Here is a 17,952-nt window from a genome sequence, read left to right on the forward strand (position 1 = left end):
CATTATCAATGCAAAAAAGCACTCATTGCCATTGAAAACAAGTTTGTTCACTGGGGGGGGGGGGGTTCCTACTGTCCTATTTCTCTATTTTTTGCATAAGTTCTCGCTTAACATATTTTTTCTTCTTTTTCGACAAGAGGCAGATGTTGTTTTTGATTTTTGGTTTCGTAAATTCGAAGCAAAGAATGAACCATTTCAGACGCGCCAGAACTCTCAGCCAGTGCCTTACGAATGTTGAGCAAACTGAACCCAGACATGAGTTTCTCCTTATTCCTCGAGGGACCCCAGGCCTACAGGGGTAGTTCATCTTTCGGCACCAGTGGGGGAGGGAGTGTTGGAGGGAGAGCAAGCCAGATGGAGAGACTGGCTTGCAGTGCCAATGGGAGTCTGCATCGGGTGCCAAAGGAGACAATGATCAGGGCACAGGTTGCCAAACTCATCAACTTCCTGTCCAGTAAGTATAAAATCCCGGGTTGCCAACCCATACACTAACATTCAAAATTGAAAACTGTTAGGGGCCCGGCCCGGAACAGAAACCAAACAATTTTCAATTTTTTTCCGTTTGTAGGTCCACGTCTTGTGAATGAATCCCCGGTTGATGTCCCAGACGGAATCAAGCATGTTCAGACCGAAGATGATCGTACAGGGGGGGGGGGGGGCGTATGTTTAAATTTAAATCGACTGGAAACCGTACAGAAAAACAAGAAAGTATGAAAATGATTGTACAAAGGTCTGGAGAATGCACAAAGGTTTGGACATCAGCGCTTTTCGTCCGGAAAGGTCTGAACAAATAATGTCCTTCTGGGACCTCTAACTGGGACTCAGACACATGGTAAAATAAGTTCAGCTCAAAAACATTACGTAACAATTCACTGGGATTTATGCTGAATCATGAAAAAAAATGTACAGAATTTTCAACAAATTCAGCTCTAAAAAATAACATCATTGCGCTGAAATGTGCTGAAATAGTGTAAATTTTTGAGCTGATTTTTCTGAAGATTCGACGCATTTTAGTGCAATTTTAGAGGACTTCAGCGCGTTTCAGCGCAACTCAGCGAAATATCATGTAAAGTTTCTGAATTGAAGTTTATGTATTTGGACTGATACACACTATGGGGAAAATGTTCAGTTTACAAGCCGCCAAAATGCGCTGAAATCTAGAAACTCAATGAAACCAACTCCACTCAAAAAAGGGGGCGAGAGCTCTGATTCGGTATCAATATAAAAATATCAACTTTTATGAATGAAGTCAATGGAAAGAAGAGATTGAAAATCCTGAGTTAGATTTCTGACAAGATAGAACTGCCTGGAAAAACTGCATTATGCCGTCTCATATTTTCTTAGAATGGAAAAAGTGGAAACTGCGCAGCATGGAGTGTATGATTGTCAATTTGTACGGAAAATTTTTTCCTATGGCTTGATAAACCTCAATATGATGAAACCGGTCAGAAGGGATAGTCATGTTGTGAAAATCAGTTTGATGGTTAATGTGAAATTCGGACATTCAGTCACAGTCACTCACGTAAGAGCATTAGGCATTTTTGATTAACGATTGATAGAATAGCTCATATGTTCACGATGGATTCAAATGTCCTTAAATTTAACAAGTCGTTTTTTTCATAGTAGTTCACAACTTAAAAAATCAGAAAAGATTATTTCTGAAATTTTTTTTCTTCACTTGTCTTCCTCCATTCAATATTTGGGGTATCCTATCTTTTACCTATAATTGCGTATAAAACTCAAAAAATGGTGTATAGGTAAACCAAATGTTCAAAGATTTCCAAAATAGATTGAAATAGAGTTTGCCCGATATTAAACCTGAACAAGTTGGGAGCCAAGGTATATACATTTTGAAAACAATGCAATGATTCGATTCAGACGGTTGGCAACAAAAATTGTTTAGCAAAACAATTTTAAATATCTGAAATTAGCTTAAAACTTAATCAAAGTTGCAGAACAGGCTATTAAAATTTTAAAATGGGCAACATTTAAATTGCTTAGCATGCTCAGATTGCCTACAATGTCAATCCACAGAGAAACCTTGTAAAATGAAAATATCTTATTTAACAATTGAGGAAAAGGCGGGCATAATTGACAATAGTAGTATCGTATATATATACAGGAAGATCGGGGGGGGGGGGGGGGGGGGGGAGATCCTTTGGAAATCCGTTCGGCAGAGGGGGATCAGTGATCCCTTAGGGGAGATCCTTCGAGATCCTTTCGGCAGAGGGGGATCACTGACACCTTAGGGGGAGATCTTTTATGTTAAGAAAGTGGTAATTGCGCTACATGTATCTGTCTGGCGGCTTATTCTTGGTATATATATTTCGCGAGTGTGAGGGAAGATCCTTCATGTTAGCGGTATTTTCTGTTAGCGGTTTTTGTGTGAATATACTTTGGTTGGGAGCTCAAGTGGTCAATCCTAGGAGGTACGATTAGGATTCATTTTGCAAGAATAATATTTGTAGAAGAGGATGGCCAATACGATAGCAACCATTGACCTAAAAAATATTCATGAAATTTACCTGGAGATAAAGAACAATTATCCAAAGTACGGTGAAAGGTTTCTGTATTTTCCAGCTGCTTGCCAATACCTTGATCCTGATATCGATTTGGAGGCAACATTGAAGCTGAGACCGTATGGAGGTCTAATTGGAATTGATAATTCGTCGCTGGACAACTACTTCAAATCGTTCAAAATACTTCGACTTCATGCAATACTCCACGATGCATCGGGTTTTATAGCAAAGTACAGTTGTAAAGGCCCTGGATACTCCTATGTGTTACCCTGTCCAATTACGAACGAGTATTTGGGTCACATAAAGTGGTTGGCTTTTTGTTTGTTTGTGAAGACGTTCAAAAACAATTTGTTCACTTTGTTGGAATGCTGAAACAAGAATTAGTGATATTGGATTTTGAAGGTTTTCGTTACAAGAAAACTGGTTTTATAATAAAAGAGTTATCGCTTTGTTCAAATAATTATTCGGACACAATTCTTTTTCTTTCGCCAGTTTCCTACAACTCACTTTCCGCTAGTGACAGGAGATCTCATAAGTGGGTTACTAAATTTTTACATGGTTTGTCTTGGAACAGCGGTACTTATCCTTATTGGTTTCTATCACAAATTTTTGTCGCCATTAAACTTCGGTTTCCGTTAGGGAAATTTTATGCCAAGGGGAAAGAGAAAACAGAATCATTGCAAACTCTTTTGCAGAAAGAGGTAATAGATTTGGAAACACTTCTATGTCCGAAAGTTGAAGATATTAAATCGCCAATTGATAATTTTACTTGTGCTCTGCTCTCTTTCTACCTACCGGAAAAGCAAAAGAAAGAGGAAACATTGTGCTAAAAGGAAAACACAGCTGTATTTCTATTGGATCTCTCTGCCATCTAATGAGCCGTCGATTGGAGAAGGCAGCTCCGTCAGGGTCAGTTCTTCAAATGAATTTATCTCCAAGTTTGACAGTACGCAGTTACATAACGAATGATAATCAGTTGACATTGACTTTTTTAAACGAAGAGAAAATAGAATCACGCGGACAGAATTTTCTGCGAAAACAACAGATTCTCTGCAACACTAAAGAAATTGAGACGCTGAAGAAATATCTTTCATTACTTGAATATTTTCAAATGTATAATGTCGTTACAACAGAAAATGAGAAAACTGAAACTAACCCCTTTACCTACGCCCAAGTGGCCAAGTTCAAGTACCTCTGGACGATGACAATCTCCCTGATGAAATTAAAATGTTGGTCAGTGAAGGCAACGTAGAGTCTATTGTCTACTATGGAAGTGGTTACGGCATGCAGGCAAACTATAAAGTGTTTTACAAAAAAGACGAAAAAGACTCTAGATATACTACTTATGAATTCTTTTGGATAGAAAGAGAAACTAACAAAAATGCAATTTAAACTAAAAACTGAGTGTTAATTCATTCTTGCAAATAACTTATTTTCAGATGATTGTTAAGGAGACCAAATAGACTCCGCTAATGTAGGGGATTTGAATGCTTTAGTTTTTGATGAGGAAAATCAAGAGAGGCGTTCGTGGAAGTTTTTTAATTCTTGGCTAATACGTTCCGAATTCGTCTATTTTACTCAAATTTTGATAATACTTTTTCTTATCGTAGTGTCTTTAACCAAGCTTGTGTTTTCCCAACTTGATTGTGAGGAATCAACATTTTGGTTTTCATTGCTTTCGTGCACAGTTGGCTACGCTCTTACAAATCCAAAGCTATGAACAAAATAATGTCCACTAGCGATAGGCTTTTTATGGCTGTTTGTGGTCCGTCGTGTTGTGGAAAAACAGAATTTATATTCCAAATGTTATTGAGAAACACTTTCTATCCAACCTTCAGTTCTATTTACCACTTCTATCAACACGAGCAGCCATAGTTCAGCACAATAGAGCGTAAAGTGAACATTTTTTTCACTAAGTTTTCTGGATTCGAATTCATTTCTCAGCTGGAAAATTTTCTGCTTGTGTTTGACGATTCGTGTGAAGAAATTTTTAATGACAAAGAATTTTCAGAACTTGCAACTGCGGGACGCCATAGAAATATCAGTGTGATTTATGTTAAGCATAACTTATTTCAACAGAGTAAATGGTCGCGAACGATTGATTTGAACACAACCCATATCATTTTGTTAAAATCACCTAGAGAAATACAGCAGATCACCTATGTCGGAAAACAGTTGAACAAAACAAATTTTTTGAAGGAAAGCTATGAACTTGCAACAAAACAACCTTTTGGACACTTACTCATTGACTTAGATCCAAAAACATTAGACTCCTTGCGTTATTGTTCAAATATTGTACAACCAGGTCCAACAATTTTTTATCTACCGTCCTCCAAAGCGGTTATCACTACTTTGACAGATGAGAGAGAAAGAGTTGTGTATGCTAAAGCAAATGCTCGAGCTGCCCGAGAGCAATTTCAAAAAGTTCCTCAAACAAGCACCAAATAGCGTTATAAACTTTCTCTGTGAGTGTTTGCTCAATGTGATCAATGGCAACGTTCCAGTGAACAAGCAGTTACTTAAAAATCAGGAGAAATCATTTCAACAATTATTATCAAAGAAAACAAGTTTGAAGAAAAGACGAAACGTTTTAGCCAAAAAACCAGAACTCATTCGAGCGTTGGGATTGTCGTGCTATATTTACTTGAAGTCAGAATAATGCATGCAGAAGAGTTGGTTTTGATCCCTAAAAGAATGTTCATTTCAAAAAACCCAACCAAGGAAGAAATATTTGATAATCCAATGTATCAGCAAAAAGCAACTCAGTTAGCACTCCTACAGAGGACTAATCCGAATTTTGAACGAAATAATGAGAAAAAAGTACATGATGCGGACACTAACACTGATAGGTCGATCAAGAGAACAAAGAGTAGCGGCGATGTAACAAGTAATGCAGACGATGTAAGAACCGAATTGTTTTTTTAGTGTTGACAGTGAAATAGAGCCAATAGTGAAAAAAAGGAGGGATTCAGCATTCGACTCAATAATGCTGGAACTGAAACTAGTGGATGAAAACAAAACCAAAAGAGCTGCAATTATCCTAAATAAATTTTCAATTCAAATAATGTTTCTATTAGTGAAGAGACTAACATTCTGCACATTGACGATGAGCCTCAAGGAGTAGATGTAAGAAGCTTTTTGTAAAATTTACAACAACCCACAAAAAAAGTGACTTGTCAAAGTATTCCAAAATCTTGAGTGAACTTGATATATCAGCTGACTTGGTTTATAATACTCAAGCAAAAAAGTTGTAGATCAGTTTTACAGTGAAGACGAAAAGGAAACTCCATCCAAACAACCAAAGCAAAAAACAGAAAAAAGAGCGAGAAGGAAGACGATCTGAACCAACGGAAAAACACTCAAATCCAAGAGTCAATGAAAGTAACGAGAAGACAGCGGAAGAGGCGCGTAGAAAAGACTGGGATATCTATTGACGATGTGCGGAAACTTGACAAGCTCTATTTAAACGGTCCTGCGTTATTTGGAAGCGCAAAGAGATTGCAAAATTTGAGTAAATTATCAAAGAAGAAAATTAAAATGTATCTGGAAACGAAACCATCTTTCAACAAATACCGTTCACGTCGCCTCAGGTTTCCAATGCTTAAAGTTGTTGTTAACGACATAAATGAGATCTGGTCCGTAGATCTAGCATATGTTGATAAACTTGCAAAATACAACGGTGGTGTAAAATATCTGGTTGTCGCTGTTGATTGTTTGTCAAGATATCTCAGGGTTGAGCCACTGAAAACAAAATGTGCCACAGAGATAGCACAGGTCTTCAAAAAGATGATCAAGCATAAACAACCTGAGAAAGGTTGGGTTGACGATGGTACAGAGTTCCTAGGTGCCTTCAAAGCCCTATGCACTGAACGCGAAATTCATTTATACAGTACGTTCAGTGAGAAAAAGTCTGCTTTTGCGGAAAGAAATATACGCTCACTGAAAAATATAATCTACAGATATTTAGAACAAAAGTGAACTGATTCATATCTAGACAAATTGGATGCGTTTGTTAAAACAATCAATTCTAGAGTAAATCGAACGATAAAGCTCGCTCCGAACAAAGTCACGAAGAAAGGCGTTCCAAGGCTTGTGTCCTTGACTGCAAATACAGCAAATTCTCAAAAATCCAAATTCTATAATAGTAATTTTGTGCGCATAGTGAAAAAAGAGGAGACTTTCGGGAAGGGCTACACACAGTCGTTTACTGACGAGATATTTGAAATCGCATCTATCCCGACATTGCATTCTCCCACGAATTCTCCTATTGATGCGGATAAAAAACTTATCCAGGGTAAATTCTATCAACCCGAACTCCAACTAGTACGAGAGTCTCCTCTAAAAAATGGGAAGTAAACGATTCGAAGACGAGTTTACGGTACATGTTATTTCTAGCGCTTCGATGGAGATCTTTTGATCAAAACACACTAGCTTCGTTCAGAAATTTTTTCAACGATGAAATTCAACTATCTGGCGACTGGAGGGTAGCTCTAAGCGAAATTATTTTTCTGACCAAAATTCAGCATGTGGTGAATGGAGATTTGATAGCATATAGTCTTAAGGGTTACGAGGACTCACAAAGAATCTCATCTGATGCCAATGTCATTTCTCGACCTTACAGTGGAGAAAAATTCTCTTTCATGAATGGAAACTTTGACACTGTTGCTCAACTTTTATTTACAATCAAGCGAACAGTTGGACTACCTAATTTTTCGTTTCGTGAAATCAAGAGTACTGGAAAATACGAAATACTTTTTGGTAAAAATGAGGGAATCACTTTTCCTATTGAAGAAATACCCAGTATTGTGGGTTTTACTGGAAGTCCAGATTAACATGGTGTACATATTGGGTAAAAAATGAATACAGCTACATCAAATAAATTAATGAAGAGCGATGAGACAAAAGCTTATTATGGAGAATTCCCTGCTGATCTGTGCGCGGGAAAGCACTTAATATTCATTTACACAAACATTATCGAGTATCAATGTTTTGGTGATGCTAAGGCGCCTTTTTTTACGTGTCATTGATTCAAAACAACGTCTGAAAAACGGTAGCGTGTGTGAACTTGAACCAACACATAGAATAGTTTTTTCAAATTTGGACTATAAAAAACTACTTTCAAATACAATTCAATCAATTTCCATAGAGTTACGTACCGAAATAGGTCAATTAGTCCCCTTTTCAGGGACCGGTAAAGTAATATTGACGTTACAGTTCAAAAAATTTGTTGATTAAAACAATGGAATCGTACTATACCAATCAAGCATCTTCGTTGCCTTATTTTTCTGGACACTATAGACAAAGAGGAAGTGGCTTTGGAGATTTACCAAGTGGCGTAGGTCGAATCGCCTTACCGCTTGCACGAAAAATCATTCTACCCGCAGCAAAACGTATCAGAAAAGAACTTCTCTTACAAAGTGTGCCAGAGTTAGTGGATGTTGTCAACAAAAAAAATCCGCAAAGCAGGCGTTGAAAAACACTATTTCGAATACAGTTAAAAAGCAAACAGGAGGCTCATTAGCACTGCGAATGAGACGACAAAACCAAACAAATTGGAGACGGTCTAAACGATCTGGCTCAAAAGCTAGAAAAAGTACTAATATGAGAAAGACAATCATTTCAAAAAATAAACAGCCAAAAAGAAGTCGGTTGGATTTCTTCGCTAGAGTTAAAGATGATCGGTAATATGTTACAAACAGAGGCAACACATAGTTCCCTGGATTTGTTTGAAAAACCAGCGCTTCTTGTAACTTTTGATGGTAGTTTTTGTCAAAAAGCAGGGCCAGTGTACAGACCCATGCTCGAATTTGAGGTGGCTGAAGACAGAAATAATTTTATTGACCTACAAAAAATTTTCCTGGAAATCAAATGCAAGATAGTTCAAGGTTCTGAAGCCGATTTGAAATACGACGCTGGAGCTGCAGCAGACGTCACCAAAACAGACGCCCCTTACTTCTGCAATAATGTTTTACTTTCGCTCTTTTCTGACTGTACAGTATCTACCAACGGATTAAAAATTTCAAATGCAAATGGAAACTATGCTCACAAAAGTTTCATTGAAACTGAATTTTCTCATAACAAAGATGCTAAAGCAGTTTGGTTGGCATGTCAAGGTTATTCATACGAAGAGAACCCCGGGGCAATTCTGTCAGCTGAAGTTAACAGACGAAAATCTTTGGTTAGACAATCTGCCGAATGTACTTTTTTATGGAAAAGTAGCTGTAGATTTTTTTACTTGCGATCGACATCTTTTGAGTGGTGTGACGCTGGGAATTTCTTTTCGACGATCAATAGATGATTTTGTCCCAATTTCCGACGATGCTGCAAAATCCTACAAAGTAAAAATTATAGAAGCTAATTTGTATGTGAGAAAAATGACGTTGAACGATGACGTGGTTTCTGCAATTGAAAAAACTTAACTATCAAGTCCAGCGTCCTATCCGTATTCGGAGACCATAACTAAAACGTTTCTTGCTTCTACTGGCTTGCAAAGCTGGAAACAAGAAGATGTTTTCAGCAGGGAGCCAATTCGACGTCTAGCTATATGCCTTAACACAAATGAAGCGTTTTTAGGAAGCAAACAGCTCAATCCTTTCCACTTTCGTAAATTCAACCTGGAGCAGATTTGTATTTACCGAAATGGACTTCCTGTTGCGAACAGTCCAATAAATACAACTGATGACAAACGCTTATAATTCAACACAATGTCAGATTTCGCCTATATTGACAATGGTCATGGAATTAAATTGTCTGAGTACCCAAGCCATTTTATTATGGTGTTTGATCTCACAAGCACTCAGCAGGCGTCGCATGATTTTATTCACCCTGAACTCACCAATTGTTCAATTTCAATTGAACTCAAGTTTTCAGTTGCCTTGCCAAGTAATATAGAAATTTTCATTATCGGTGAGAAAGTGAGTACTGTTTTCATCGATTCGGCTCGGAAAGTTTCGAAAAATCATATTTTGACAAACTAATGGATGAAGACGAAATAAACAGCCTAATTCAAGCATGTAAACTTCTAAACTACAAACTTTGTGGTGTCTTTGCAGCTGATAATTCTCCTTGAAATTGTCACAGAACAGATTCATTATTGTGAATGTATCCAGCTCTGATTCTATTGGAACAGATTGGACAATTTTGTGCAGGAAGAATGGCAATTACATATTCGCTGATCCGCTTGGACAGAAATTACCATCATACAAATGTTTGTACAACACACTGGCCTCCGCTGCTCTTGATATTGAAAACGTGTATGAATTGCTTAGAAATCAACCTATACAAACACAAAACTCTATTTTGTGTGGCTTATTTTGTATTTATGTTGCTCATTACATTTATAACAACACAGAAATTGTAAAAATGAGTGATGTTGATTTGATTCGACTTGCGCTTCATATGATGCTCCAATTAACTCTACTAAAATTCTGCTTAGTTGAATAAAGTTTTTTTTTCAAAATTTTATTTTCTCTTCATACACTATGCGTACAAACAAAACATCAGTATCAACAAGCAAAGCACCATATCCGCTCAAAAAAATGTCCATTATTTGGCAGAAAGCACCTGAGTGTGGCCCAAACAAGATATTTTGAAATCTCTTTAGAGATTCACTTGCAAAGCTATCAGTTTGAATTTGTTGGTTATTGGACTTCGTAATACAAATTTGCAATGACTTTTGATGGAGTTGAAACTGTACGCTGCTTCCTTGCTGTAGTCGTCGTTGATTGTCTTCATTCAACGTCACGTTGCTGTTGTTGTTGACCTTTTGATTAGCAGCTACGTTAGAGAAATTTGGCAACAGTTTCTGAATTGAGGGGGAGTCTATGCTCAAATTTTTGTTGTATTCAATCGCCAAAACAAGCTTTTGAAAAAATTCTCCCTTCAGTTCTAGGGTGTTTGAATTGGCAAACAAAATCTTGAATGTCGTGTATAGACAAGGCACTCTATAGCTTTTTTAAAACTTTGATTTGTCTGAAGACCTTGTCACGTCTGATGTATCCACCACAACATGGTAATGGTTAGTTTTCAAAGTGCGAAAGGGGTTTTCAAAATGAACACACACACCATAATTTTTTACACCATTCAACTCCGGTTTTTCATCGCAAACTGAAAATTTGAACGCCTTCTGGCATTGTTTGAAGTAACCCGGCGATCGTTCAAACATTGCTCCAACCATTTTGATTAATCTGTGGAAGCAGCCGAAGATGAGGACAATGATTCGTATCCAAAAACTTTTTCTGCTAGTTTAGGTTTTTTAGCCACCGGTTTTTTAGCAACCGAAGTATCTTTTTTCCCTTCTGACTCTGGCATCGAGTTTTGTATCCTGCCACTTTTTTTCATAAGTTTGTCAAATTCTTCTGTTGTAAGGGATATTCTCTGTTCAAATTTATATTCATTGTCTTTTCTCTTTAAAAGTTTCAAAAAGACGTACGTCCCGGTGTTTTCATAAGTTTTGAGAGTAGCTCTTATCAACTTCGTTTCTGTTTTAGATATATCGAAATAGCAATCACCGTACCCTTTGTCTTTGCTTGCAGTGAGAGGCATTTGTAGCGAATTAGTTTGGAAGTCTTTGTTGTAGAACGTAGTCAATTGTTAGGGAAAGTTTATATTATTCAAAAGTTCACTATTCATTCCAAACGGTACTGATAAGGGTGTTTCAAGTGATTTACATATATCAATGTCTTCAGAGGCCCGTGTATTTTTCATATAATTTATATATCTCGGAGTTATATTTAGATCAACACGAGGTATTTCTTGGCATTGCCTTGATAACCCACACACACACACACACACACACACACACACACACACACACACACACACACACACACAAATACACACTGGTAATAGTCCCTAACACCATGAGTTTCAAAGAAACTGACTGATAAGGGGGGAATAATACGTGTTAGGTGTGACAATTCCCTCGTAGCAAGGAACCAAAGTGTGGTTTCAATTACAAGCAACGTGCTCAACACCTCAGGCGCGCGGCATGCGTGGGTTACACGTGTGTGGTCTACTTATCCGACTTGGTCCAAATTAATGAAAAACACCTGGCGTTAAATTAAATTTTGTAAATACATGTGCAGTTTTAAGGCGTGTGCCTAATTCTGTTATAGACAAAGCTGTAAAGCACATATGTTTTCAATCAAATTTCCGGGCCAAAATAGTTGGCCTTTGGGTGTGCCGGGGGCAGATAAGAGAACTGCCACTGGACTCAAATTGTTAACTCACATAAACTACACGGGGGTAAAGTCCCCGCTACATTTTATTTCATTTCGGTTTCGAAACAGCAACTCTTTAACTTTGTTGAAAGTCTACTGTCTGAGCAGAAGTCAAAATTTGTGAACAAATATCCTTGCGCTTAAAATAACTTCACAACTTTTTCTTGTTCAATTATCAAAAACATTCAATTTGCTTATCTTCTCTTCAAAGCATTCCAAAATTCTTTAAAACATTATTATCTCTTCAAAATTCTTCAAACGCAAAAAATGTCTTTCCATAATCTGAGCGACCAAAACAATGTCTGGGAGCGAACAATTGTGTACCAAACCTTTTACGAAAACTTTGTGGTTTTTATCCAACAAAAAAGGACAAACGAGAAAGAGGAGAATTGGACAACGCTTGAACACTTTATGATACCCAAAATCTTCATTAACTTCATTGCAACTTTGCCGGACAAAAAAGAGAGTGAAGATTGCGGTGGAACCCTTATCACTTCGGGCGGGTTCGTTCCACCTTTGTCGTTAACACATCCTCTTTACCCGTATGACATTGTGACACTGCCAAAAGAAACTCGAACTATTCTATACAAATACGATTGTGACTGCGTGCCCTTTTTCGAAAACCAGTTGGGAGTAGTTCGGGCCTGCAATGACCTAGCCGATTTATGGGGCCTTCCACATTCTCCCGAGTCACCACTACCAACAACAGGATGTGTTTCAAAGCCAACTTCTGATCTTAGTACCACTGTGACTCCGGAGAGCTCACCGTCTCTGTTTTCCCCCATTACAGAGAAAATTGCATGGAATTTTGGCTCACTACCAACTGCAAGTCAATTGATGCAGAATTTGTCTGCGACCGACTTCAGAACACCGTCTGGCTCGACGACACCAACAACAATTTTGGAGACCGGTTCAAGCTTGGTTGCAACAACAACAAAAACAACAACAACAACAACAGCCGAAAACTCCGAGACGCCAAAAGTCACTCTCGCGCCAAGAAAAAGAAAGTCCATTGGACCCTGTGAAAGACTCTTTGATTAGAATTTCTGAAAGGAAACCTAAATTCTCAGTTTGATTGTGTGAAAAATTGCTTATTGGAGTACTCAAAAATTGTGTTTTATAAAAATGCTGAGTCAATTTCTATGATTAATTTGTTTCGATTTCGTAAAGGAGATTAAATACTTTTTTGTGTACAAAAAAAAATTTAATATTAATAGTTTGGTTTTTGAAAATAGAAAAAAAAATTCGAAGGACTAAAGACAAACTGAAATTTTTTTTTCGAAAACCTATAAAAGTGACTATATTTTCCAAATGAAGAAACATGTATAAACATGGTTTTATAGAGCACAATATCGCCTACAAAATAGGACTTGAACAACTTTATTGAGAAGTGGTGTCTTTGCCCATTTTCAAACCATTTTTCGAACAAATTGCTCGAAAAATTGGAAAATTTTTGAAGAAAAACGAAAAAAACAATGAAAACGAAAATGTTGGATAATTTTGTTCGGAGACATTTTGCTGAGCGCAAAGTGTTCTACAATAAAACTCTTAACAAAAATTTTGGAGGAGCACAATTTTATGGGTCACAGAGAACAAAATCTATGTTCAGTTATATATTTTTGTCTTTAACTTATCACCCTACAAGTGGTAGACTGATGAGGAAACTACTGAGAAGTATCTCATATGATGTAAAACAACACGCTCTAAATTTTTGGTTCCCATAAACTTTTTCATATCTGTAACAGAAAAAAATTATTTGTAAAAAAGCAAAAATTTTGTGAAAACTATAAATTTTGAAAAAATTTTTTCTTTCAAATAATTTGAAAACATGCAATTTTTTAACGTTTCAATGTTATCCCTATGTTTTTTACTACAATTTGAAGGTGTTACTTTAGAAATTCCTCATAAAAATTTTTAGAGAAAAAACACTTTTTTTCTGAAAAAAGGTCAATTTTTCCGAAAAATTGAAAAAAAATTGATGATGTGGTTGTTTTGCTGAAAAATACTCAGAATGAGTTTTTCTTACGACCTTGTAACAGAAATAAAAGGTTATGATGATCATGGCTAAAAAACCCCGGGAACACGGTTTTCGCAAACACCTGTTTTCAATCAGAAACATGTGGCTACCAGATGTTTTGAAAAATCGTGTTCCCGAGGTTTTTTCACACTTCTGTAAAAACCGGTCTTCATAAAATCTCACGCTGTGAAACTTTGATCATAAGAATGATGAAGCTAGCTGTTCGCCAAGTATGAGTTCCATTAAAAATTGCGAAAAAAACAAAAAAAATCAATTTTTTCTCCAATTTTTAAAAACATTTTTTCTTAGTTTTTTAAAATCTTTCAACCCTCAATTGATTCTGCTACAACCTCCAGTAATCATTGATGAGACTTGTTATACTTAAATTCAAATCATTTTTCAAAAAATTTTTTTTTCAATGTTTTTGGTTAAAAAAACTGTGGTAATCAACTTTTTTTATCCCTAAAAAGCAATATTCAGTTGCACTAGAACACCAATAAACACTATAACCATATAAGGCTCGCTAAAACACGCCATTGCATAGTAATTACGCATATATTGCATAGAAGTTACGCATATGTCTCCGACTATTAAGGCAAAACATTGGTATTTGCATTTTAATTCAATTTTGCATAAGACATGATTGTAGCCCTCTTTGGCCAGAATACCAATCATATAAGCAAATGGATTTGCATACAACATGATCTACGCCCTCACTGGCGAATGATGGAATTTGCATAAAGCAGGGACTAAATTTGCATAAAATGCTAGACGCCCTCATACGGGATAAAAAAAAGTTGTCTCTAAAGCTTCATCCATCTCCTAATTTAATTAATTGGGCTGTGAACCTTGGGCATTGATATTATTCACTCTTGTGTAATCCTTTAGTTATCTGATTGGAAAGAAACTTTGTCCCTAGAAATTTCGTTTTGAACATGTTTTCAAATTCAACCAATCAGGACGTTGGTTATTTTTAGAGAGTTGAAGGTTTGGTTTAGCTCGAACTCAAAACCATTTTATCTTCAAATTGACTCAACTGTTTCTCGTGCAAATTTTGTAACGCCAAATTCACATTTCGCACCAACCGCAATCGTCACCAAAGGAACTCGCATCCAGATGAAGTTGGAGTGCCAGTGTACCGCTGTGAACATTGTGATTTCACTACAAGAGATCTACGAACTCTCGAACGAACGACATTTCGGAAACCGACATAATCCGTTAGTACAATGTTGTCTCTACTGCTACATTGGCTTTGATTCTGCTGATCGCATTGCCACACACATAAGAGATCAACATGGACTGCCCTCGAGAACTAGTGAAACAAGCAGAAGACCAACAGAATTCGCCTTTCAAGGAGCACTTCAAGTTTTCACTATTGATGGAACGGAGGACGACCAAGATCTTATGGAGTTCATGCAGAACAATAGAGACATCATAACTGACCTTTATAAACAGCCAAGTTTTGAATGCAGCCAAAAAAGTTCAGTTTGTTGTGTCTCTGGATCTCTACAAAGAAAGAAACGAAAATGACAACGAAGAACAAGCTATCGATTTGCTAGCTCTGAAATGACTACACTGTACTTGGATGGACTCTCAAACGAAGATTTTTTCAAGATGTTGAGTAAGATGTTGAATATTCTCTTCATGTTTTCGTCACAAAGCAGTGGATGGATTCTACGCAAAGTAAACAGACTGGAAATCAAGATAACCTCCTTTGCCCCCGTGCATGCCTCGTCATATATAGCTCTACCTGGCTTCCTGAACGGATGCCGTTCATTACTCAACATACGAAACCATTTTGATCACAACTGCTTCGTGTATTGTTTCATTGCCGCGTATCACATCAAAAATCGAATCAATTTACTGACAGAAGGTCGATCGGGAACTAAAAAGACGAATCCAGATACGTACAAGAATGCGGAACGACAGCCGGTTGGAGACTATCAGATGCCCATGCCCATAAACGGGATCTCATTCTTTGAGGACGCCAACGACGTTCGCGTCAATGTTTTCGCGTAAGTATTTCTTTAATAATATCAATAAAAGTTAAATATACCCGCTAAACGAATCAAAATGTTAAAACTGTATTGGTCTTCATGAATCTGTTTTGTTTACAGAATCGAGGGAACACGTTTGGTGATGATAAACAATTCCAAAAAGCCAAACAAATCCTTCACAATGGACCTTCTTCTCCTCCACGATGAGAATGCCCATCACTACGTTCTCATCTTGAATCTGGAACGATTTGTCGCATACTTAAAAGGTATAGCGCACCGTGCAGCGTAGGGTATTTGTCGAAATTGTTTTCATTTGTGTACAAACAGAGAAACTTATCAAAACCATGTTAAAACATGCCGTAAACATGCAGCAGCAGAAATTGTTATGGCAAAAGAAAGCAACACTTCCCTACAGGTCTGAAACTGGAAAGCACGCTGGTTTCTTCCTATCGTTTTATACTTTGACACAGAATCTTATCTTGTTCCCATCGCTACAGCACAACCCTCACCCTCTACTTCCTAAACAGTTGCAATTGAAAAACATGAACCTTGTGGTTATGCTATAGCAGCCATAGAACACGGTAAAGCAACTCCTGTCTACTTTGAACTCAAAAGAGGTGACAACTGTATGAGCGAATTTGTAAAATCTTTGCACGTACTGGCGCGGGACATCTACAACCGAAAACGAGCTTTCTACGGACCCTACCGAGGACCTGTTCCAGCTCGTGAAAATAACACAAGATGTTGGATCTGTGAAAACGAAATAAACGATGAGGCTGAGCTTGTTCTTGACCATTGTCACTACGATGGTCATTTTCTAGGGTGGGTGCATCAACTCTGTAACACTCGTCGCAGAACATCTAATTTTACGCCAATGATTGGTCATAATATCAAAAAGTATGATATTCATCATATATGTCTCGCACTAGCAGAGTGTGAGCCGGAAACGAAGTTTGAAGTTATACCTTCTACGGACGAAAACTATATATCACTCTCTGTCGGAGTGTTCATAAAAAATTTTGAGTCGGAGGCCGGACAACAAGTAACCATCTTCGAATACATAAGGTTAATTGATTCGTTTAACTTCATGCCCCAATCACTCGAGTCCCTGGTAGCTGATCTGTCTGACATCCGCTTTGACATTCTACGCTCTAAGTATGAATCTTACTCCAATAGCGATTTTCAACTTCTCTGCCAAAAAGGTTTTTACTGTTATTCCTACATTACATCAGAACAAGTGTTTGAAGAAAAAGTGTTGCCTCCATTATCGGAATGGAAAAATACATTGCATGGCGGTGAAGTCACTATCAGCAAAACCGACTACAATCATGCTCAAACAGTGTTTTCAAAATTTGGTTGTCAAAACATCGGCGACTACCACGACCTTTATCTGACCTGTGACACTTTGCTCTTGGCGTGCGTCTTTGAGGCTTTCAGAGATATCTCCTATGACACGTACGGCTTAGATTGCGAACAGTACTATGGAGCATCAAATCTATCAGGAGATGCGTTCCTCAAGGTGTGCAAACCCGACCTGCATTTGCTAACCGAGAGAGAACAACTTGAACTTGTAGAGAACATGATGCGCGGAGGAGTGTCTTCAATCTATGAGCAACGACCCTTTCAAGCAAACAACTGCCATCTGCCGAACTATGATGCTTCTAAGCCGTCTACATATGCGTTGATGCTAGACCCAAATAACCTCTACGGCGGCGTAATGCGGAACGATCATTTGCCCTTGAAGGATTTTGCGCTAGATGCACACATCACGCTCGAGGAAGTACTCAAAATTTCGTCAACGGCGCAGCTTGGATACATAATTGAAGTTGATTTTGATTATCCACCCGAATTTCATGAAGCTCAAAAAGATTACCCTCTGGCGCCATTCAAATTGAGAATCAAACATTCTTGGCTGAGCGGTTACCAGAAAAATTTGAAAGTACAGATGCACTTACCTGAAAAGTCATCTGGGCCAAAACTCGTTGAAACGCTGTTGCCTAAAATCCGCTACACGCTACATTATCGGCTTGCACAATTCTACAATTCAATGGGGCTCAAAATCACAAAACTTCATCGGGCCTTAAAGTTTGAGCAAGCGAACTGGATGCGACCCTACATGCAGCTAAATACCAGTCTCCGGATTGCTGCCAGTACTGCTTTTGGCAAAAAGTTCTATAAGGGCATGAATAATTCAGCAT

The 17,952-nt window shown here is 37.7% G+C and overlaps 1 protein-coding gene across 1 annotated transcript in view; it reads left to right on the forward strand.

Annotated features, from left to right (window-relative positions):
• Window positions 1-209: 209 nt before the first annotated feature.
• LOC142357053 (uncharacterized) overlaps window positions 210-17,952 on the forward strand; it is a gene marked incomplete at its 3' end in the record, with an annotated part of 28,809 nt that continues 11,066 nt past the window's right edge. The window contains exon 1 of the mRNA XM_075408770.1: window positions 210-454. Coding sequence (XP_075264885.1) covers window positions 232-454 — 223 coding nt within the window. The remainder of the gene's footprint in view (window positions 455-17,952) is intronic.

This window comes from Convolutriloba macropyga, unplaced genomic scaffold, assembly GCF_964194025.1.
Source record: "Convolutriloba macropyga unplaced genomic scaffold, txConMacr16.3 SCAFFOLD_2706, whole genome shotgun sequence".
NCBI lineage: Eukaryota > Metazoa > Xenacoelomorpha > Acoela > Convolutidae > Convolutriloba > Convolutriloba macropyga.